Below are 24,504 nucleotides of genomic sequence, written 5' to 3'. Positions count from 1 at the left end.
CTCTCTTTCAGTTAATGGGTCCTTGGCTTGAAAAACGTTGAAGACCCCTGCTTTAGCACATTAGTAAAATATGTATGAGCCATGTATGATGCCCTTGTTCATGGCTACTCTGAATATGTTTGTTCAATTGTTGAGTGTTGTTTATTGTGAAGATTAAAATGTCTGATGTGAAAAGGCCACGGTTCTGATTCTGGAGAAACACACTGAAGTGTACACTTCAAGCATATGTCAGACTTGGCAGTCATACCCCTGAGGCTACGTATAGTAACTGGAGCAGTCTTAATTGTACTTCACTTATTTATAGGCTATTTTTGTTTATTGCAATGAAAGCAAGATACCTGTGTCTCATTCCAGAACAATTTCAAGTCAGGTAGGCAAATCATGCCATGTCCCAGGGAATGTTTATCATCATCTAGGAAATCATAGGGCCCAGATAACAACTCTGTAGCAGAACCATGAGCTGGCCTCTCTTGACTTCAAGAATAAAATAGCATATTATTATCTAGGGAAATGATCATTTCCATGGTTCTTTTGTGAGCACCTATTCAACCTTAAAGTGTTAATTTAAAGTTTAGGCTTAGCTTTGCATTAATTTTCAGTTGAATAATTCCTGCAGTGTATGCTATTATCTTCCCAACTTGCACCTTGTTTCTTATCTCCTCCCATTCTGCACTCGCACACATTCCTGCCATAAAAGCCACGGGCGGACAGGACCAAACCATGGGAGGGTGCTGAGAATTGTAATTTTATTAAGCATAATTCCCTCACTGGAATTATACCAGAATGTAATTGCATATTGAAATTCTTTAAATATAAATGTCTTACCATTTGCCGTGCCAACTTTGTCTCTAAGTGATTATGAGGAACACAGCTGGGAAAAGTGTGGACCCCATTCCTAGATAGTGGATTCGTCCTTACACTGCCATGTTGGATGGAACTGGCTCTGGGCTCTCTGGCGGACGGACTTCCCAGGAAACTTTTTACCGTTTTCCTTCTTTGCTCAGTCGCTGCAATTTTGACCTTATTGTAAACAGGAGCGGGGCGTCGCAGTGCATCCCTAAACGGCATACATTTTTTGGCACCCCAGTCTTGCGGACCTCCGGGATAAATCAAACCGGTGTAAGGGGGTCGAAGGAAGGCCACGGATGACCGAGGGATTGTTTATGTATCTTTTTGGATCTCATATAACGAGTTACAGTCGTTGCAGACTTTATAAATTGATCACTAATAATGAGTGGACATCCGTCACAACGGCGGCTAACAAATGTCGGTTCGATACTACTGACACCGCAGGAAAACGAATCCCTTTTCAATTACCTTGGCAGAAAATGCATGGTAAGTTTTTTCCATCAAATTGTTGTACGATAGCTGGCTAAGAAAAAAAGCTAATACAGCTAACTTGCACCGTGTTTCCTGTCCCGAGACGGGAGATAAGGCAATAGCTGAGGTGTAACGGTGTGTTTGTGACCTCGCAGGTAACATGTATGTTTCCCTGGGAAACACTTGAGACTTCTAACTCGAGAGGTTGGTTTGTTTTGACAGCCGAGGCGACGAGGGAGGGCTGGGAGCGAGCGACTGGGTTCAACGTCCCGTTTGGGACGGTGACATTTAGGCAACAGCAAGTTTCATTCCAGCCCTCGGCCTCCGCTGGTACGCCCTTAACTTTAAGCTTGTCACACCTGAAATCATCCAGGGAATCCTGACATTCCGCTGTCACCTAGCCTGACTGCACTAAGACTAGCATTTGGCAGAGTGGAGTTAATTGTCGGGGTTTTTGGAGCTGTTAAATCCATCAGCGCGAAGCAATGATTTTGCACTGGCATTACATAACATAGCTGGATCTTGGTTGTTTTCGGGAAGAAAGAGAAGAATGTGCCGATCAGACTTGGTTGAGGACAACGCTGACTAGCTAAAAGTCCTCCTAATGCAAGACTTTTTAGTCACAAAATCTTAAGGAGAAGGCAGTAGGAGTAGCCTGCTGTAGCACAACTGTGACTGCAGTCAAGATGAGTAGTGCACTGTCACGACTCAATATTGTGAGATGATTGAGTATGATATTACGTAACACGTGTAGAATTCAGCTGAGTCATTTTTATGTTCTCCTTGTGCACTGTGTCTGTAACTACATAGCCCCATTCCCAGTAGATTGTAGTCCCCTTTTATGAAAGGCATTTGCAGAGCTGCATCAAGAACATATCTTAATCTCATATTTCTTTTATATGTTTGCTTTTTCATCTTTATGATCATGCAGGACAGGATGTTTCCCCGTTTTCCTATTAGTCAACCACACCCACTGGCTGGTAAATCTAAATATTAATCAACTATATAAACAATTGGAGCAGGTAAAACTAATATTAACACACTCCGGGGCATCAGTTAGAAGATGTTTGCCTTCCAGAGTGGCTTTAATGTTTGACTCACACTTTTTTTGCTGGCATTTAGCTGGTGGTTAGTAGTTTCACATCCATATTCTGGTTGTCCTATACAATTAAAAAGGGAATTGGACTGAATGGTAGACAGTATGTAGGCTTAATATAGTAATGCACATGCAGATGCATACTCTGATGGGCACTGTGGCTTGCAGTGTTGTGTATCTTGCGACCAGCAGACATAGAACAGTTTTGACCCTTTGTCTCACCAACATTCTTAATGTAGTAATGAAACTTGCAAGCCTTTCACTGTAAAGTTGGGTGCTCTCAGCAATGATGGTTGTTGCTAAATCAGCCTATAGCCTCAAGAAGGTGTGTGTTCAGAAGGCTTACAATGAGAAGCAGGGTGGGAAATCGTTTCCAATTTCCTCTTAGCAGCACAGTTATTCAGTCACAATTTGAAAATTGTATTATTCCCCTGACCATAGCAGCTAAGTAGACTGTCACCCAGTGATATCAGCTGGAAAGAATGTCACACCTTCACCTGTCATTGATAGCCTTTACAGATAAGACATGTTTAAAGTCAAGGTGTCAGATAATTAAAATAAAGTACAACTGTGTTTTTGGCGTAGCATAGCCAAGTTTGCTCTATAGATATGGGTCAGTCCAAGAGGCGATGTGCTTAACACACGCAGGCAGGAGACAAAAGTGTACATATCTGCATTTCTCTTGCATAGTGTGTAGACTATGACCCAAACAGGATGTTGAACCCAATATTATATAATATATAATAATCACCTCATTGCAGGGAACCAGTCATGCTCTTGGTGTGTGAGGATTATGTGTGTGTACCCATGTTTTTGAAAGGCTACCTCTCCCATGGCACATTATGTCAGGCCTGTATGTGATCACATGGTGGGCTGCCCTGCCTCCTCCTTTGCAAGTTTCTGAGGCGTGTCTTCCTACACTCTATAACCTGTTTAGAAATCCAATGACGACATTCCTCTGGCATTCTGGCAAATGTGTCACTCAGCATGTGACAGAGACACGGAATCAGGAACATTCCTCACAGTCCTACTCTCTTGTATGTCAGTACACGTCTTTGCATGCAGAGAGAGTTTGGGAGAGGCAGACTGTGTATGTGTGTGGGAGAGAGAGATTGGATGAGACAGAGATTGGATGAGACAGACATTGTCTGTCTCCCCCCACTAGTCTAATTAGAATGCCCACCAGTGATTTTGAGGCTGGCTGAGTGATTGTGCCTTATTTAATGTACTTATTATGCAGAAAATGTAAGAATCACAGAGTCACCTTTACTTTTTTTTTGTTGTTTTTTTTGTGCTCTTTTCTTTCTAAGATGCAGAGCTATTAGTTGGCTCCGTGCAGCTGAATTAGACTTGATTTATTCTAGCTGTAAAAGGCTTGTTTGTATACTAGCTAATTCTTTGAAATTAGCTGAACTCTCCTGGCCTGTGTGTCTGTTTCAAATCTTAGCAGCATTGTTTCAGGAGTTGTCTTTTGTATTGTTGCTTTACTGACATCGAATTAAAATTTCCCACACGACAAATTCCGTGGCTATCTTTTTTTGCCTGTTGCTTGCAACGTGGCTGTCTATCGCCACGAAAAGATTCCATGACCCTACGGCGAGGCAAGTGTCCATTCAAATCATTAAGAAATAAATTGATTCATTTTCTTTCTTTATATTGTGATGTGTGTGTAATAAATTAGTGACACTGATTTGTGAGATCAGACATTTGTTTGAATCTTAGATTTTTCCAAAGAAACATACATAATAGAGAATACACATCATGACATTTATGGTTTGTTGGGTAACTTAGATCATATTTTAGGAATCACATGCAAATGTTTCAACCTGCATTATGATTGTCTGAATAATTTAGCCGCCACACACGTGCATCAAGAAAAAGGAACCCATACAGGTACATACACAGTGGTCTTACTCATTAGTTTTACTCATTGGTATTCCTTCTGCTGCTTTCACCATCAGCAACACTGTCTGACCGGGCAAGAGGTGGAAGGGGTCCAATTCACACTGTGTGTGTGTGTGTGTGTGTGTGTGTGTGTGTGTGTGTGTGTGTGTGTGTGTGTGTGTGTGTGTCTGTGTCTGTGTCTGTCTGTGTAGACTGCCTGATCAGCAGTCCTGTCCTACAGGAAGTCCCGTGGTCGGCCTCCTTTGGTGTTTTTGTGCTGGAGAAGTGGAACATGACTCCTCTTTTCCCCCACTTTTACCCTCATTCTCGTCATTCTTTCTCTCTTTTAGTCTCATTCACATTTGCCCATTTTATGTCATCTGCTCGTATCCCTCCTTTTCTGTCATTCCTATTTCTCTTTCAGCCCTTCTTCAAACCCGCTTTTGCATCTCTTCCAAAATTCTTTTTTCTTACTGTACATCACTTCCCTCCTCTTTTATATCTACACTCTCCCTTTGTCCCTCTTCTTTCCCTCACTGCGTCAGCCACTGATCCGGTCTTGTTTTTCTTCCCACTCCTTCCTATCTTTTTACTCGCTTTCTCTCCGGAAGAGCTTGTGAAGAGGTGTAATGGGGCCTAATTTGTGCCAATATGGAACAGCTTGACCAAATGGCTGATGGACGACATTCAAATTAGAACGTCAGCTATAGTTCACACTGCAGAAAGCAAGAAGGACATAAGTGAGCAGTTTTTGCAAACAGAACCTCAATGTCCTGTCCTTTTTAATCCAATCAGAGTAAAACTCTGCCTTCTTCAAGGCAGTTTCTAGACTTGCTGCATAGAGACAGTAGTTGCAACCTCCTCATTTCACAAATATTTTGTTCACAAACACACGCCTGATAATTTGCGTTTCACAAAATGCTGTGTGAACATATATATTTTACAATTTTCTGTGCTGTATTTCTCACATCTAACTATTAATGTTGTCCTTATTTCATAAATGGTTAAAACCTTATGACTTTGGACACAGCTTCCACCCCTTTAACAAATAGTTAATTACAGACTTTTTTTTTTTGTGGGGGGGGGGCTACGCAAGGCAGTAAGCATGATCGCTCCGTGTACAGTAAAGGCAATGAGTCTGTGTTACCTTATTTGACAGAAATCTATGCATTTTCCTGTTATTTCTGACAATTTGATAAACAAAAATGTATATTATGCATGAGTAAATAAAACCCCAATTAACAAAACTGGTTAAAAAAATAATATTAATAGTTAAATAAATCATGGGAGAGTCCGGTACAGCCTGACTCTGGAGATACAGCTGAGATTAGCTCTCATATTCAAGTATATGTTCAAACGGTTGTTCAATTGCTGTTTTTATTCTCAATTTTTGTCATTTTGTTGCTGGTGATTTTCCTTTGGGGCTGGTTAAAACCTCTTTGGGGGGGCGCCAACAAATCCTCTAAGCAGGAAAAAACCCTGGCTTCATCATTGTAGCAGAACTATGTAGAAACTGAGCGTGTTGGAGAACAAGTCCATAAGAGCCAGAGAATTTATCCGTGAGAGAGTGTGAATGTAAGAGTGAGTGTTTTTTGTCGGGTTTTGATGACGCCATAGACGGAGCTCCACTTCCTGCAGCCTTTGGCCCTGTCAGGAACAATCAGCGCTCCACTGGGCAGATAAAGCCTCAGAGCCTGGACACCATTACAGCCATTGTTACAAAGAAATTCCATCATGAAATAGAATTCATATTATCATATTTTTGATATGCTCCTAACAAATGAGCTGTAATGCTGCTAAGAAGCTAAATGTTTTGTATGAATATGAATATCTTGTACATGCAGTGCTAAAATACAAATTGCCTCTCTGACAACATAGTTTTTAAGTCATGTAAAGTTGCATGCTTGTCAACTAGTAGTTGGACTGAGCTATATAATTGAAATCAATATCGTATATTGTGGGAGAATACACTGATAGGCTGATGTTCTGCAGCATAATTCCTTCTGCGAGGTTACACTCTGATTCACACGCCATCACTATGGTGTGTAACAGCTTCTCTGCATGTGCTCGTGTTATTCTGTTACCTCATGTTGCCTGTGTTGTGTGCAGATTAATAGTTAGTCATGCAACGTTGCTACGAAACCCAACTCCCTGTATGAAGAGCTGTGGTGCGTTATGATCAGGTCTCATTAGTCCTGCTGGAGAGACATGTTTTTCAGGAACCTTTGTATCATCTCAGAAACTTTACCTGCAGTTTCTGAACTTAGTTTAAGTCTTGGTTCCTGGATTGTGGTTCCTTCATTCAAAAAGTAGCCTACCTGCTAATAGCTTCAGATGATCCAGGAACTAATCGTGGTGGAGTTTATTGTCCTGAGGTTTTCTGGCTGGTCAAAACCTTGAGTCATTCATGTAGGCAGACACCATTTTTTTTTTCCCAATTATCAATATTAGGACTAGGGACAGGAATTTCTCCTAATGTTATTGAAGTTTAATCTACAACTGTACTGTTGCTGACTTCCCGCCCAGTCTACAAACAAGCCTTGAAAAAGTGTTTTGCTGCTTTTCTGCCTCTGCACATCTGCTTCATTCAAACATCACATTTACACAACACTAAATTACAACAAGCAACACAAGGACTCGGTATGTCATCTTAAAGAATGCAGTAGTTCCTGGAACTATTGAGTTGAAAAGGCCCAGGAGATCACCAGGCATTTGTCTTGTAGGTGCTATTGCTTTTATCTGTGTGGTAATGGCTGTGAACCCAGACCCCTCAGTGTGAGTGAACCCCTGCAGCAACCTGTTAAACCGGTGGGTGTCTGATCTGGTCTTATGATCGTGTGTGTGTGTGTGTGTGTGCGTGCATGTACATGTCATTAGGCAGTTAAGTCTCACACTGACAGTCTTTGTCTTTAACCCCACTGCTTCCCCAGCATTACACAACTAAACTACACTTATGTTTAACTGATGATGTAACGTTTAAAGCAGAGTCTTAAACTAGTTATGATAATAATAAAAATTGTGTGTGTGTGTGTGTGTTGCTTCTTGGTGACTTCCTTTGCATTATTTAATTTGAGTTACATGTGTTTGATTTTGACCTGTCTCGTCTCTATAGTCTCAATGATTTCCTTCAGCTTAATGTCTCTTCTCACAGTCATATTTCTCATTTGGCATTGATGGACTATTCTCTGACAGCTGCAGGGCAGAGCAACTTGACCCTCACAGAGTCACTGTTAGTGTGGTTATGTCTTTATACTTTCATGCTAACCATCACACACTCGCATTAAAGGCATTGATCCTAGCCTGTGCTTCTAGGCCCATTTCACATAGCTTTAGTTTTGAAATGTGCTCTTGTTGTTGTTTGTGAATTTAGGCCTATATTATGAAAGAGACAGACTCAAGCGCAGGCAGTTGAGTTCGAGAACATGTGTGAACAGCTGTATTTAGATCATGCCACTGATTTTCTTTGAGATTTAGGTCGGGGCAACTCGAGGATTTAACCACATTTGTTCGGAAACTGTTTCTTCAAAATGCTGTGTTAACACCCTGTTCCGACAGTGCCACAAAGCTGCACCTTTGTCGATCTCCCCTCATTGCTTCCTTTTATCCTTGCATATCTCACAGTGCCTGCAGCTGGAAAGCGCACAGCACAGCATGTTACAACAACTATCATGTATCATGTTAGGATTATTGTTCAGTGCATGATGAGTCCAGTTTCTGCAAGACATTGAGTTTTGAGTTCTGCCTAAATACAAGCTGATGACAGGCCACTTGGTATTTGTAAGGCAATATGGCTTTGTCCTGAAATATGTACAATATATCTCTTTAAAAAAGGCTCCTAATTTTGCCAGATGCGCATAGCATGCACTTCTTGATTATTGGCTCCTCCAAAAAACATTTTACCATTTGGAACATCCTTAAAGATGGTGGGCTTTACTTAATATCTGAGTGATGGGCCTAGGAAAGTAGCACAGAGGAGGCAAGGATCCATAAATGAATTGGAAATAGAAAAGAAGTCATTGCCACCTCACTGACCAAGGAGTTCGGGGATTTAGTGGCCGATGTGATCTTTTTGAACCTCGGTGGAATGCTGTACTGTACACACAGACTGATGCAGTGCTCTATCACCAGCATCGCTGCTCACAGATCTGGAGTTTTGCAACACAGGCTTGACGGATTTAAATAGGTGATTAGTTAACAAAAACCTTGAAGCCCACATTGTTACTCAAGCTACATTATGTTGTAATCAGTTTATTAGTTTAATAAGAAACAATCGGTTTATATTCTGTTAGTACAGTATGCATTTTATTTCATTACCATCTTGTGGTGTGCTGTCTTAAAACCCCTGTGAGATACATTTATATGGCTACAAAAACACACTGCTTATGTAGTATCCATTAAGCAACACAGGATAAGTGTGACTATCTCTCTCTCCCTCCCTCCCTCTCTCTCTAGTCATTGTCTTCAGCAGTGGTCCAGGTGTTCACAGCAGATAGGAACTCCAGCTGGACCAAGAGATGCTGCGGAGTGGCCTGTCTGGTCAAAGACAACCCCCTACGATCCTACTTCATCAGGGTCTTGGACATCAAGGTAAGTAAATACAAAGCAGCGAGCGCTTCTGCACATTGATGAGTCACATCATTGTGGTTCTGCACTGTAGTAGCTGGCAGATGATGCATACTCAACCACAACTAATATCCAATCATGGTGCACCGCCATTGGATATTCATGACAACCTTATTTTATATATAGCATTATTTATGTCGGCTCATTTAAGACCTATAGCATTAAGCTGTCTGTTGTACTATAGGTAGATATAATTTGTATTTATTGAATTTCATTTATTCAACCTGGTCTTTATGTTTTTCCACAGGATGGTAAGATGATGTTTGAACAGGAGCTGTACAACAACTTCAGCATCTACCTCCCCAAACCTTACTTCATCACATTTGCTGGAGATGTGAGTTTCCCTCTCGGCTGCTTTCTCTTGTTATTTCTGATCATCTGTTTTTTGTTTTTATTTTTACATTTTTATATTTATGTTGATTTATATGTATTCATGAAAATGTAGCTGGAGAGGGAAGAGGAGGGAAGCAGTATTGTTTAAGATAACCTCAGTGTCTGCCTCTCATGCAATCAAGGTCTATACATAAGAGACATGTCATTGAGAAAGGCCACTGATATCATGAAAGAAATCAAATATTTAAATGAAAACTTAGCAAGTCAAATTGACAACACTTAGCCACTGCTTTTAAAGACATTTTCTCAAAGACACTTCTATCTAAGTGGTTTCAAAAAATGTTCAGTCACTTGTAAAGTAAATTTAAACCTGTTTCACAAGTGTTTCTCTGTTTGTTCAGCCAAACAAAAAGCACCTGTCTGCCACATTGTAAACACTACACACCTGCACTGACACATTCACAATAGGCCTAGTAGGTCCAAATTTTGTTTTCAGGAACCAAGAAGTGGATTTGAAAAGCACAAAAAAAACTGTTTATTAATGGAGATAATTTTGTTAAACAAAACAAGTATACACAAGTCTTAGTTTGCTACAGTTTTTTGTTTTTATAATTCTTCAAAATGTCTATACAGAAAGTCTATTGGTAAACTGCCATGAGAAGCACGTGTGAGCCAAATTCCAGGTTTGCCCACCAAAAGACAATTTGACATCTATTCCCATCACCTCAAACAACATTGTTTGTAAAAAATCCTAACTTTATGTCACATCTAAAGCACTTCTTGTGACGCTTGTATTTGTGGAGCAAACATCTTAGTTGGTGGGTACTGTGGCTCAGACTCCAGCTGACCACGAATTATGTGGGACTGCTGATTTTGGTGATAAGACTGGGACTGTATGCACATCATGGTTTGGAAATTCAATCAAGGATATGAGGTAGTTAGGTAGGTAGTAATTGGCACTTGACGAGAAATAAATTGACTTTACTAATGTATTTGTATCACTTTGTTCTGTGTGTTTACAGACATGCCAAGTGGGTCTGAACTTTGCCAGTGAGGAGGAGACCAAGCGTTTTCGTAGCCACGTGACAGATCTTATTGGGAGAAGACAGAGGAAATCTGGTACCAACTTACTCCTGCTGCCGACATGCCTACAAACCTACTGTACCTACTGACCTAACTTGCTGAAAAAAATGACACGTTTAGCAAATTTATATCTTGTGTTTAAAATAATCCATCTTTTTAAAAAAAAGTCTTATTTCAAGTAAAACCATTTTACTACAGGGATAAAAAGTTTAGAACGTTTTTCAAAATAATGAATTTAGCAACAATTTAGGAATGGTTTGTGTGTCTTTGAAAGGTGCAGTTAGAGGTTTTGGCTTGACCAGTTTGAGCACAAGATCAAATTTAATTTCTAAACTTGTCATTATTTACAGCACTCAACCACACAGAACTGGGTCAAAAAAAGCTCTGAATTTCAATACATGAACAAAATGAATTCTGAGGCACGGGACTGAATGCAACAATGTATTCCAGCTGGAATGTGAGATGTATTTTGGGCCCAACATTTGAGTCTTTTTTTAAACCAGTCCTTCACCAGAGTGTCATGTATTGAAAATGGTTGTGGATTTTTCTTGCCTTGGTCTGTTACTATATACTATACTATCAGATCTTCTTCTTCTGATCATCTGCAATCTCTTCCCAGTTCTTAGAACCTTTGATAACACATATCCCCATTTTCAAACTTAGCCATTAAGGTGCTCATATGGAATTTACAGAGTCAAAGAACAAAAAGATTTAACAATTCTGTCTTTCAGTGAAAGGTCATATACAAATCCAATCTATTTGTTCACCATTCAAATATATCTTTACAAAATGTTCTCAATTTTGGTTCTGCGATAAAACCTTTCAGCCAGTTTGTGCCTTTGTCACAGAAACTGCTTACAGTCAACGGGAGGATTCTGGATCAGTTTTCTTTCAAATATTTATGATAACTCAGACACCACCAGATTTTTTTTTAGCAAAACCTCAGGGATGCATCACAACACTGCACCCAGGGGTTTAATCAAATATGCTGACTGGCCCAAGGGGGGCACTACAGTTTCAGGTTAAAATGAGCAAAAGACATGAATGAGCAGCTGTGAGAAGGAATTCATCTCTCATGGGCATAATATTTCCAGAGGTGGCATGTCATGTATTGAACATGGGGATTTCTATGATATTACCATTTTGCCCTTTTTATTCTTCTATTCTTATTTTATTAGAATAATGCATAAATAGCACTAAAGAAATGTAGTTTTGTTAAACAAAGTGTGCTTAACATTTACATGGTTTTCATCCAGCACCAACAATTAGACTTTGAGACTGCAAAACTAGAAGGCAATCCTACAAAGTTTAGTTTTGCATTATAACGTCTATCTTATCTAACTGAGGAAATGAGCCACACAGACTGAGGATTCAGTCAGGATTCAATTGAGAACACGTTGTTTATGTAAAGCCGTACAGACGCAAATTTTAAATGTATTAGTGGCACTCAGGCCTTAACTTTCATCATCACATGCTTGATTAAGACCGTTCGTCTTCCTCCTTCCTCTTCTGCCGGTCATTTCCTGACCTCTCAAATGGATCCTTCTTTCATCTTTTCCTTTTCACCCCTTTGCCTAATTGGGTGCCTAATGTTATCTTCAAGGCTTCTTCTGACCTTCATCTATTGGAAAACTCAAGTCATCCGTAGTTTGAAGTGTGTATGTCATTAATTAGTGGTTACTGTATATTCATTATATTACTTTATGGGAGATAAGGAGAAATGTGTATTGTCCTCTACAAAGTTGTGTGTGTGCGAGAGTGTGTGCGTGCGACATGCTCGATGGTGTTTTAAGCCCCTAACGTCTCCTTCCAGGCAGCGCTGCAACCGTTGACTTCAAGGCACTTAACCATAACCTTAACCCCTAATCCTAACCATAACCATTGCCTAATCGACTTCAAGGCAGCCTGCGACCGTTGACTTCAAGGCACCTAACCCTAACCTAACCCTAACCATTGTTTAATCCTAGTGCGTTCCAGGCAGCGCTGCCTATAAGGAGACCTTGGGGGCTTAAAATACAGAAAACGTGTGACACGCTAACCAAACACTTTGCTTAGCAATCTTTTCAAATAATTTTCCGTTCTGTGCACCACATGCACCCGCACTTGCAAACCAATAAACTCTCTTCTCTTTGTACATCTGCACTCTGACTCACGCGCACATCTTCGCTTCTCACTAACGACAACCCACTACTGAGCACAGGATTGTAATGATTGCATTTGTCTGTGTGTTCACAGAGAAAAGACGTGACCCTCCAAATGGTATGTTATCCACTGTTTACTGTCGATAGCTTCACAAATAAACAGAATAATCAGACCTGTGTCTGGCGGCATTGGCAACATTTGTGTCAATCCGTTTGGTATGTTGTCAGATGGGTGAACTTTCAGGAGCATTCCGATTTTTGTGCTACTTGGCAACAATACAAGATTGTATTTGATTTCCTAACATTGTGAAAAGTATGTTCATGTTATGTATGAAACATCAACAACGATTGATTATACAAACACAGACTACTTAAATTGCACCTATTGTCAACTAAATCAACAGCTGTCAACAAACTATGTATTTACATTGTCTAGTAAGACATCAGCTGTGTCCCATTTCAATACAGCATACTAACTCTAAGCAGGTGTGTTTAAAAAGGGACACAAAACAGTCAGTATACATACTAAAAACACTAGATGTGTGAGTGTGCTGTTGATGTACACTATTGTCCCACAATGCAATGCACAAAGGAAATGGAGGAGCTGCTCATGGCGGGAAAAACTAATTGTAGATGGAGGTGAAAATGCTCCAGGAACAACTAGAAAACAACAAAAATAACAGTTAATTCTTCAGAAAAACATTTAGCTTTCTCTTAAATCCGCAGTGGCATTATATAATTGCAGTTTGATAGATATGTATCGGTGAAAGGGATGTTCAGTTGTTGTTGCTTACAGAGCCACTAATGCAGGGTTGGGAACTTCTTAGAAATGTGTAGATTATGTGTATATATTTAAAATGAATGGAATCATGCAGGAATCTGGAGTTAAAGAAAGCACATAGATCATATCACCATTACAATGCAATTGCACACAGTCTAAGATAACATTACAGCGTCCTGTGGTGGAGTCTTGATTTGTGGACGACGTGCCCGTCATAGCCCGACCCTCACTCATTGTGGTCTGATGATTAAACAGATGGAATACTTTTGTGGATATGCCCACGTGTTTGTGGACAGACAGCCTCGTATGACACAGGAGGGAGCCAGTTTGGGACTGACCGACAGCATGATTTGACCCAGCTGGCTTATAAATATATCTGCGTGTGCGCATGAGGCCGTGCAATACATGACACAATTCCACGTTTAGCTGATGCTCATATTCAGAGCAGCTTTACAGCGTGGGGACTGTGGATGCTTTACTTTGGGTCACGTGTGGTCAGATGCCATATATGGTCATACATGACGTACCTAAAGCACAATATAACTCACAGCTATGCTGTAAACCATTTTGGGATAATGGTTGACTTCATTTACAGCCACGGATTATAATTTCTCTCTTATGTCGCTGTTTTTAAGATCGTCAAGTGTCCTCAAAAAGGAATGCGTTCCATTTACCTGCGCCTAATTATACTGTCGTGCATTAATGTTTCTACCAGTTTCTATCTTGGATTTGTCATGCATGGTTTCAGTTTCTGAACAAGTGCATTGTTGTGTGTGAATTGGTCCTTGTCCTCCCACAGGAATATCTTCTCTCCATCTCCATCTGTCTCACTCTAACTTCCCATTACAGCATCATAGCTCTGTTACTGTCATCTCCCGTCTGTTTTTTATTCTTTTCCATGTATTCTGCCCTTTTCTCCTGCTGCCCTTTCCAGCTTTCCCCTGTTCATCATTTATTCCCATCTGCCCTCTGGGCCCTCCCTTATTTAATATGTCTTCATTTTATTCTTTTCTGTCTTCTTCTTCTTCTGCTTCTTTCTCCTTTATTGCTCTGCAGTCCTTGCATTCCCCAAGATTAACATGGGATTATTATGCATGGCTGGGTTTTAATGGTTACGTAAAACCCAGCACTAAATCCAGAATGATTTGCTGGGATTAGATCCATTTGTGTGTTTTTGCAGGGAGAGGGAGGAGATGGTAGTGGAGGTGGGTGGAGTGTTTGCAGCGAGCCAATCCGAGCCAGATAATCTGACAGTGCTCCCTGCTGAGATGGAAAGTCAAGGGAATAGAAAATGTTTGCAAAACTGCTCCAAAATGTGCAGAGCTCAGACAGACGGATAAAGCAGGGAAAGAGAAATTTGGTGAATAATTTGCATAGAAGAAAACTGTTGCCGTGATGGAAGGAATGTAAGAGGAAGAGTAAACTTTGGCTGGCTAAGTGTTGGCTGGCTCTTCTCCCTTCTGATGGCATCGCTGGATGTCTGCCGTCACAGCTCAGTATGCGTGTAAACTCCACCAGATGTCTGATGAGGATATTAATTCAGCAAACTGTTGCACCAAGTCAGTCACAAGTTGGCTTATTTTACTGCGCTGGTGTTTTGGTCGTGTTTTGGAAACCTTTGGGATCATCTTGGCTTTCAGGTTTCAGCAAAGAAGAAACCCTTTTCCCTGAGAAGACTGAAATCAATTCTGAAACGAGACAACAAGTGGATTGTGCTTTTTACCTGCTTACAAAGTCCTATTAAAGAGGAAGTTGACCTTTTTGGCAAAGCAGTCTGTCCCTGCAGGATGACAGTATTTCTTTCTTGACTGAGAAAGCCTTCTTCTCAGTCCGTTTCTGAACCACAAACCTACATTCGAATCGTTTGTTTGAACCAGGATCTTCCTTGGTGTCTCCATCTGAGCTTGTTCTTGCCGTATTGCTCATGCCCGGTCAGCTGCTACCATGATGTTCTGCACCACCTTCCTGTCTGCTCCCTCTGATGAACTTAATTATGACAGCAATGGAGGAGGAGGAGGAGGAGGAGGAGGAGCAGCAGCAGTAGGAGGTGGAGGTTTGAGCCCAGGGAGCTGCCTGTCCACTTTACACTGCCTGGTGCTCCCTCAGGACGAACTGTACCCATCGCTCCCCGACCCGCCTGCTCAGCTCTCCATATCCCCGAAAGAGCCAGCTCACAACTTGGTCAACAAGATGCTCCTTGGTGTCAGTATGAGCACCTGTAGAGCAAGAGATGGTGGGTGTATTTGGGACAGGGTGAGAAGGCGACGTAGCCGGTCAGCCTCGCCCTCACCCAGCAAAACACCCCAGAGTCCCTGTAGTGAGAGTGTTAAAGGTATGTGCTACAGCTGAGGCACTTTTACCTCTCATTGTTGATTGGAAATGCCCGTTGTTTGGCTGGATGTGTATGGTGGAGTTCCTGTTAGTGTCTGCTCAATTTGATAGCTTGTTAGCAGTTCACATTATCATGTGTAGTTAAATGACGTGGGTGTATCTGGGTCACGTGTGTCCAGTCCAATTCACTTTTATAAAAAAAGTAATCTATCCCATTCTCTACATTGTTGTGTTAACATAAATATTGTTCTCCGTCATTGCAGTTAAAATAGGTTGTGATGTTTGGTCATCCCCCAGAGATTGTATGGCTTTTTGTTTTGTCTATTTGTGCTGTTAGTTTGGTAAGTCATTGTTATTTCTGCCTGTCAAGGCCAGATGTGAATCTCAATAAGACTTTCCTGGATATATAAGGGTTTTAAGTAAATAAAATAATATTCATTTACATAGCTGACAGTTTGGATGATTGATTGACATGTGTATCAATCTGCAAAAGTTAGCTCACTTCAGAATGAATGTCATTTAGAGAGGAAATTAGGCTCACCAAACTGACAGAACAAAATGTCTCAACGACATTGTAAGCTGTGGTCATAATGTTTTGTCTAGTATCAGTCTTAACCGGTTCTGTCCTTTAGTTTAAAGAACCTGAAGTAATGAGTTGATGCTATAATCCCATATATTCCAAGATATTTTCACACCGACAAACCCAAATAAAATTGCCAGACCTCTCTGTGCCAAACATAGTCTATAATAGCTATTAAATAACTGATTACACAACTGAAGGAGCACTGCTGGCCCTGAAAAGCCCTGTGATTAGAATTCAACTTGGACCCAAGGTCATTATTTGAATGAAATGTTCAGTTAACATGCCAGCATTGTCACAATTATGCCAGACATATCATTTGTAGCCCTTTTTGTGTGAAAAAGGTTCAACATTTAAAAAGTACTCCTCCTTGGGATGTAGTGGGAAACCCCACAACAAGGTTTTGTCTCTATATTGTAATGAAACTGACTGTCTTCCATGCATTCCACATGCTGTATTATATACACCCTTTTCTTTATTCTGTTATTTTTAAGGCCCGACGTTGCCCATGGCTACCGTCGACATCAAAAACCCAGAGATCAGCAATGTTCAGCGTTACCATAACAACTCTCAGGTGAACAACATTGTGCACTCGTCCTTCCAGAAGAGGGAGAAAAAGGGCAAGGCGAAGAAGAAGAGGTTGACCAAGGCAGACATCGGCACACCGAGCAACTTCCAGTGAGTCAGCACAGGCACCAGTAGGGTTGGGGTGCAGTTTGGGTGGTGGATAAACATTGTCATCCCTTTATAACTGTCAAACACATGCCAATTTGAGTGATCTGGCAAACCTTGAAGGCATTCAGCCTATAGGTGGCGCTACATGATAAAATGAAATGGCCATAACTCAGTGGTCCTGATTCTCACTTGTACAGTTCATCTTTTAGCAAAGCCCTTATACTGCCAGACAGTATGGTTGTCTATCTGAATGTGATTCCATGGAGATCAGGATACAAATGCAGATTAAACATTTGTCTATATGAACCGACAGCACAAGACTGTTGGTCATTGAGTTTATTGTACACGTTTCCAATCTGACATGCTGCCCCAGAGTCCTATATTCCTCTCGTCCATATAAGCCCTGGTGAATGTGGAGGAATTAATCTAGTCCGTCTTTATTCAGAATCCAATCCTATACAGCGTGTAGTATGATTGGTAATGCAGGGAGCTCTGTGCTGTGCTTTCAGGAATAGTCAGTGGCAGCTCTTATAGTCTTTTATAGATGCTGCAGGTTACCAATGGGCCACATGGAAAAAAATGTTGTTTTTTTTTAATTTTGCAGCCGTCTAACAAACCTCATCTTGTGTCTCTCTTCTCTTTTTTTGGAGAAATGTACTGTACATAGCTGCTGCCATCTCCTCTCCGTTTCTTTTATGTGATCTCACATGCTCATTCTTCCGCTTCTCTCACAGGCACATCGGGCATGTAGGATGGGATCCGAATACAGGTTTTGATGTAAGTGCAACACAAGACTGTAATGTTAATGTGTGTTTGTATGCGTGTCTCTGCACACGTTGGAGTACGTGACCTCTGGATAGTCTTAAAACATGGCCCCTAGTTTATCTGTTTGTCAGTCACACATACCTCTTCCAGACAGATTTTTCAAATTTAATATCGGCTCCCAAATGTTAAGCCGAGCTGCGCGGCCAAGTCGTCAGGAGTGTTACACAAGGAGATTTTGCAGGGAAGAGAATCAACCTGCATCTGCATAATCCACGGACTCGTTCCCAAAAAGCATCATCAGTAATTATGCTGGATGATGAGTATGATGTCATGCAGGTCAGAGGACTTACTCCGTCAGGAAATGAAAAAGATGAAATTCAGATGATTTATTTTTTTATTTTTTTTAAGTCAATGCTTTCAAGGATTGATTTGAATGGGTGACGTCAGTTGCATAAAGCTTGCTCACCTCTCAAATCGTTGGGCTTAAAGCTGGAGCACAAATAAGTGGATTCACAAATAAGCAAGGGATGTATTTTTTAATCTCACCAGCTAAAATGTTTTCTTGTTTCTTTTCTATCCTTACACCATAGATACTGTAGATAAAGCACTCACCTTTTTAAGTGATAATCCACCCAAAAAAGTATCAAGTTAGCGTTTTATTTACACAGCACGTCAGCTGTGGTCAACTTGAACGACAGTAACAACGGACATAAACAGCAACCAGTTGTTGTAGGAAATAAGTAAAATCTGAAGATGAGGATCATAATCTGCCAAGAGCAGTAACTGCACCAGGATGTGGCATTTAGCACAGTTAACCTAGAAACAGGACATTATGGTACAATGTAATCACCAGTATACTGTATTATTAGGGGCTTTCTCTTCCTCTTCTCATCATCTCTGCTGGCAACAGAACACGATATGAAAAACGAAAACAGTTGAAGGAGGAACTTTTGTAACACATAATTATAAAAGGCCCTGGCCAGATCTGTTCTAACTTAATCTTCAAACCTGGGTTAATGAGAACTCCTTTTCTTCCTGGGTGCCAACCTGGTAGTGTTACCCCACTCCACCAGGTGGCAGCATAATGGCTGACGTGGTCTCATTTTGAGCTATCTTCAAATCTGTAAGAGTCTTCACATAGGCCAGTGTAACGTCACAAATGAGGAAAAAGAAAGTTACCTCTCACAGACTCGGTCTTTCCTGGATAAACCAATTGATGTGGTTGAACAGATTTCTAACAGCCAGTGTCAAACTGTGTAATCCTGCTTTTTCAAATGTCCCTTCTAATCCTAACTGCAGTCACGTAATGTGTTACTGAGCTGCAAAGCTCATAAATACAGATTAAAAACCAGTGAAATCACATCACAGATCTTAACATATAGGGCATGAGATTCTCCGTTTTCTTTCTTCAGCTAAATAACTTGGACCCAGAGCTGAAGAATCTGTTTGATATGTGCGGCATCTCCGAGGCTCAGCTGAAGGACAAGGAGACCTCGAAGGTTATCTACGACTTCATTGAGAAGAAAGGAGGCGTAGAAGCTGTCAAAAATGAGCTACGGAGACAAGGTGAGGCAGATGCACTGTTGGGAATACACACTATTTTCTACCCTTCAAAAAAATATGTGTTTATTGACATAGTTGCAAAAAGGAACTTGGGGGCTTGACCAGATTTTATTTCTTTGGACAAAAAAAGAGAAGATCCCACACTTTTGCAAAGTCCACAGTCAACTACACTTTGCAGGACACTTGCCATTATGAAATATGTTTTTAAAGGGTGATTTAAAAACAAATCAGACAGTCTAATTAGTGTGGTGGTTTTATCCCCAGGTCCGCCCAGGTGGAGTGGTACGTTTTTATGCATGATCTGCTGTGACAGACTGTGCATGTTATGTGGGATTGATTTAATAATTCAATTATATTAGCGTGTGAGGTTTTTGCAGTTTCTGAAGTTCAGTGTTTGACTCTGTCGACAACCGGAGAGACTGCATTCCTACACAGATTTTCAAATGACAACATTAACATGAGACACATGCGACAAGGCTGCCCCCAGTGGCTGGATTATATAACTGCATGATGCTTTGACGCTAGCGAGAATTGGAAAACTGATGAGCATTTTTGAAAGATGTGCTGTGAAATCCTTTGTGACAATGCAGATCTTCAGTCTGTCCCTTCATGGAATTATCTTATTTAAAAAACATGGAATGAAATCTGGATTTTCTTCGAGGCTGCAGTGTGAACTCCGAATAAACACAATGAACTCTGCGTAATGACGACTACAGCTCTTTTTTAACTTCCAGTTTTTTTGTTTGTTTTTGTTTTCTCTCCAGCTCCCCCGCCCCCTCCATCCAGAGGCGGCCCTCCTCCCCCACCCCCACACCACAGCTCAGCCCCTCCTCCTCCCCCTCCTCCTGCCAGGGGGCGAGGTGCCCCGCCACCACCTCCCCCCTCCAGAGCACCCATCTCTGCGCCCCCTCCTCCCCCGCCATCTCGACCGGGCATGTCCGCTCCACCGCCTCCCCCGCCCAGCCGAGGCTCTCTCCCACCTCCCCCTCCACCAGCCCATGCCTCAATTCATGCGGCGCCCCCCCCACCACCTCCTCCCTCATCCTCAACTCCATACAGTACCGGCGCACCGCCTCCTCCCCCTCCTCCTCCCCCGCCCCCTGGCCCTCCGCCCCCTGCCCCTCCGCTGCCCACCGAGGCTAACGGAGGGGACAGCGGTCTGCCCTCAACCGGCAAGCCGGCACTGCTGAGTCAGATCAGAGAAGGCACCCAGCTGAAGAAGGTGGAACAGAAAGAGAGGCCGGTGTCCAACAACACCGGCAGAGACGCACTTCTGGACCAAATCCGGCAAGGAATCCAACTCAAAGCGGTCAGTACTCGTTGGTTACGCGACGCACCTCTCAATCAAATGTGCACTCATGTGTATCCCGGGCTTTAACCCATGCTGTCCTCTTTACAGAGGGAAGACAACACCGACTCGACCCCTTCCACCCCGGCTCCCTCGGCAGGCATCGTCGGGGCCCTGATGGAGGTGATGCAGAAACGGAGCAAAGCTATTCACTCTTCAGGTACACACATACATTCACCAAGCATTCACCATCCACTCAACGAGCTTGTAGTGTTTTTTTTTGTTGTTTTCCTGCCTCCTGTCATGCACAGTAGAAATCCACAGGAATGTGTACATACTGTTATTAGTTCAAAACTTACCATACTTAACATGATATTACATTTACTTAGCAGGTGTGTTTTGTCCAAAGCAACTTACAGTAAGCTCTGATTATTCCACAATTAATTTGAGTGGATGCTGGGGACTTGAAGTTAACGCTGCACGAGTGCTTTGAGAAGTTTTCCCTGCCTCTTCAACCTTTTTGAAAATGGAGCAGTTGCTTGAGACTCATACTTTGAGTCATTTCCTGTATGTCAGATGACGCACCGTCTCCAAAATACAAATCAGATTTTTATCACTTCCTCATTAGTGTCGAACAACCTCGCAGGTTCCCTTTTTTCCCTCCATTTAAGCCTCTCAGTGGAGGAGACTTTTCTTCCCTTAAAATTGATTCAAAGAAGATACAGAAGGGAAGGTTTACTCTTTGACAGACGGAAAAATATTACACTTAATATTACAGTTCTTGCTACCACAAGTACATGCTAACTTTATCTGGAAAAGGAAGTGCTTTGGACAGTGTCATTGTTTGATTTCTATAAGGGTAATTCACTCAGTGTATTTTATTATTTCATTGCCCATTAGAACATCTTTTCAACTGTTTTCAGTCTACTTCATGTGAATGTCTTCTTCTCTTCTGCAGATGAGGACGATGACGATGAAGATGAGGAGGACTTTGAGGATGATGATGAATGGGAGGACTAGCGACATTTTGTGTCTTTTCTTCTTCTTCTTCTTCTTTTCCTCTCCAACCCGCGGATGATTATGACACTAAAATAGTTTTTGTCTTTCTAAAAAAATCTTTAATTTCAAAATTCTAAATGTAAATGTTCTATCAATTTGCTGTATATTTTTGTTGCCTTCATGCTTTTTTTTTTTTTTATTAATCTGTGCAATACCTCATTTAATCTGTAAATGTTTGTCATTCTCATTATCTTAGGTTGTTGTATCTTCATCTCTCAATCATGTCTGTCTCTATTCCGTTGGCTCCATCTCTGATATGTCACATATCTCATTTGAACCGCGTTCTGCTCCTTCCATCGTTCTGCATCTCTTTCTCCTCCTCCTCCCACGTCAACAACTCTTTGATGTTCATCACCTCCATCTGTCACTCGGCCATCCTTCATATCTAGTGCCTCCCTTCACACGTGTTCCCTCCCTGTCACTCTCACGCTCCCAGTCCCGAGATTAACGTGCAATTTTACATCAAGTTGTCTCTTAGATTTGAATGTTTTGTTTTCTTTTGGTCATTGTTTGAACGGTGGGCTTAGTCGCCGCAAGTCCTCCATCAGTTGTGTCTTCATTGTTCGTCAGGAGGGGGGGAGGGGGATTGAAATATTTTCATACCCTATTGCTCTCTAGTTTATTTTTACTTATTCAAATGATCCTAGTTTAGCACTCATATTTTCTTAAAACAAAGAAAGAAAACAAGGAAAATGCTCTTTTTGGAATATTTAGCTTCATTTGCTGTCGACTGTAAATTTGCTCCAGAGTTTTGAGTCTTGTTATATTTTTGCACATATTGAAAGAGGAGACTCGCTGCATGAATACAGGACATTTTCAGGTCTGTATCATTATGGAACATACATATGCTTTAAGTAATGAGGCACTTGGACATTAAGCATTTTTTACCATTTACCCATGACACTACATACAGTACACGCATGGAGGTAGTAGCCCACAGTGTTATGGCTGGCTATCTGCTGTGAATTCTTCTTTTTTGTCACTGTCACACTACAGATTCAGTTGAAATTTTTTTTTTTTTTTTTACAATAGCAAGCAGAGTATTAATAAATGCCTGTTTGTTTGAATCAGGTTATTCATCATGTAACGCTTGAGGAATAAAGACATTTTAGTTTTACACACCTGATGCTTTTAATGGGTCCATATGCTAAGTTACTGTACAGAAACAGTGGGGCTAAAGTAGTGTTTTTCCTGTTGTAGTCACCAAGTGCTGACACAATTTTTAGGGAGAAAGTCTAGATTCATGGCATTATTCAAATAAGTATCAATATTTTCTTGAATAACTAGGAAATCATGAGGTAATATAGGAATCGCGTATAAAAAAGAACTGACAGTGGTCAATTATTCCCAACAAAGACAAAATAGTCAGATGTTGCAATGTATTTCATCCAAACTAAATAATATGTACCAATAATTCTGGCTATGTGTAGATTTAAAGGACAATACTTCCAAATTGTTAAAACAATTTTAAAAAAGGATTTGAAAATCTGCTTTTTGATAAAAGACAACTGACTTGTCCCTATGTGGTAAAACCATCTAGTCTGGCTTAAAACTAAAATACAATTTGAAAACATAACCGATTTGTAGCTGTTATTTCAGCAGCTATGACTCTAACTTTGCTAACCAGCCAGAGTACATATGTGTCTCTCTTTAAAGCAAAGCTAGCTACTGCAGACACAAGTGACAGTTATGGAAAAATGCTGAAACCATACTATAACATGGTATGGGGGGGGGAATTAAGCAATATCTATCTAAAGTTAGCCAACATTAGCATATCCTAACTGGTCATCCCAGACCAAAAAAGGCTGTAGCATCAAAACCTATTGAGTGCATTTTATTGTGAATGACCTTAACTTTTCATTTGTAAGAGGAAAGTGTGTTAATTCCTCTTTCAAAAGTTTTAGTCTCACTTTAAGTCTTCGTATTGAAGGGCACTAGAGCTGCTAACTGCTAACCCCTTTTTCCTTTAAGAGTCAAACATAAAGCTTGACCTTCCAAGATTTCTCTATGGCTGCCATGTTAGCATTTTGCACATGCTAACAAGTAGCATGCCAATATTGCTGTTATGTTGTGGAGAGCAGAAATACAGAAACGTCTTTACCACAGTGTAGCAAATATCCAGAAAAAATGTCAAAATGTTTCTTTTTTTCTTCACTCTTTGACAGCAAAAAAGAAATGTTGGTGTCCTCTTTAAATTCTGTCTTTGAGAGACAAATTGTCACTTGTTGATGTCAGAACTGACCTCTTGTTGAATATCAAGATACTTTTGGGGGAAAACCTAGCCATGTTTTCGCTGATGTTAGCTTCTGTAGGTGACTCGGTTAATAAGATGTTATGGACATCAAGCCTTATCGATGAGGCTTGACAAATAATGAACCCTTAGATTGTACACTCCAATAAAAGGTTGATATTTACATACTCTGGCATTTGGGCTTCCTTTACCTTAACAAACTGTTATAATACATTTTTCTTCCCAAAACCTTTGTTTTTAGGACTCATAATTTCGGTGGGGGGCGGATTCTGGTTTTTTTTGTGTATAGGGTTTAGAAGTCTAACTTGTTACGGTTGAATGATGTTTAAAGATTAGAATTCTTAGGGAAAAGACATGGTGATCGTGATACTTGGTGTGCACAGACTTTGTTGCACTTGTGTAAGAGAGCACGATCTGTGTGTGTGTGTGTGTGTGTGTGTGTGTGTGTGTGTGTGTGTGTGTGTGTGTGTGTGTCATCACCTGCAATACACAGCCAGACAGGGAGTTGGATAGATCTGAGAACAGCTGAGCAGAGGATTATTGTACCATTTCACCCACTGAGCCAGGTAGAAATGAAAACTAGGTGAGTGAGGGACAAAGCATAAGCATGGCCTGGGGCGACCTGTAGCTCACCCAGTAAGAGCATGCGCCCCATAGGCTGAGGCCTTTGCTGCGTGTCATCCCCCATCTCTCCCACATTTCCTGTCTATCCACTGTTTCTCACTCTGAAA

General features: G+C 41.1%; 1 protein-coding gene across 3 annotated transcripts; it reads left to right on the top strand.

Moving 5' to 3' along the window:
• The first annotated feature begins 907 nt into the window (after window positions 1-907).
• Window positions 908-23,938, top strand: waslb (WASP like actin nucleation promoting factor b). Of its 3 annotated transcripts, XM_031313447.2 has the most exons (11): window positions 909-1,335; window positions 8,753-8,887; window positions 9,171-9,257; window positions 10,279-10,375; window positions 12,575-12,598; window positions 16,667-16,850; window positions 17,582-17,624; window positions 19,025-19,178; window positions 19,940-20,484; window positions 20,575-20,683; window positions 21,422-23,938. In XM_031313447.2, the coding sequence occupies exons 1-11, from the start codon at window positions 1,231-1,233 to the stop codon at window positions 21,481-21,483; spliced, it is 1,545 nt and encodes a 514-aa protein (XP_031169307.1). In that variant the 5' UTR covers window positions 909-1,230; the 3' UTR covers window positions 21,484-23,938. The 3 variants fall into 3 exon arrangements, with proteins under 3 accessions (XP_031169308.1, XP_031169307.1, XP_035851993.1); XM_031313448.2 differs by lacking the exon at window positions 12,575-12,598 and having other exon boundaries at window positions 908-1,335; XM_035996100.1 differs by lacking the exons at window positions 909-1,335; window positions 8,753-8,887; window positions 9,171-9,257; window positions 10,279-10,375; window positions 12,575-12,598 and adding an exon at window positions 13,198-15,593.
• The last annotated feature ends 566 nt before the right edge of the window (window positions 23,939-24,504 follow it).

This window comes from Sander lucioperca, chromosome 20 (genome assembly GCF_008315115.2).
Source record: "Sander lucioperca isolate FBNREF2018 chromosome 20, SLUC_FBN_1.2, whole genome shotgun sequence".
Classification (NCBI taxonomy): Eukaryota; Metazoa; Chordata; class Actinopteri; order Perciformes; family Percidae; genus Sander; species Sander lucioperca.
The sequence above is the reverse complement of the archived record's forward strand: the minus strand, read 5'-3'. Positions and strand labels throughout refer to the sequence as shown.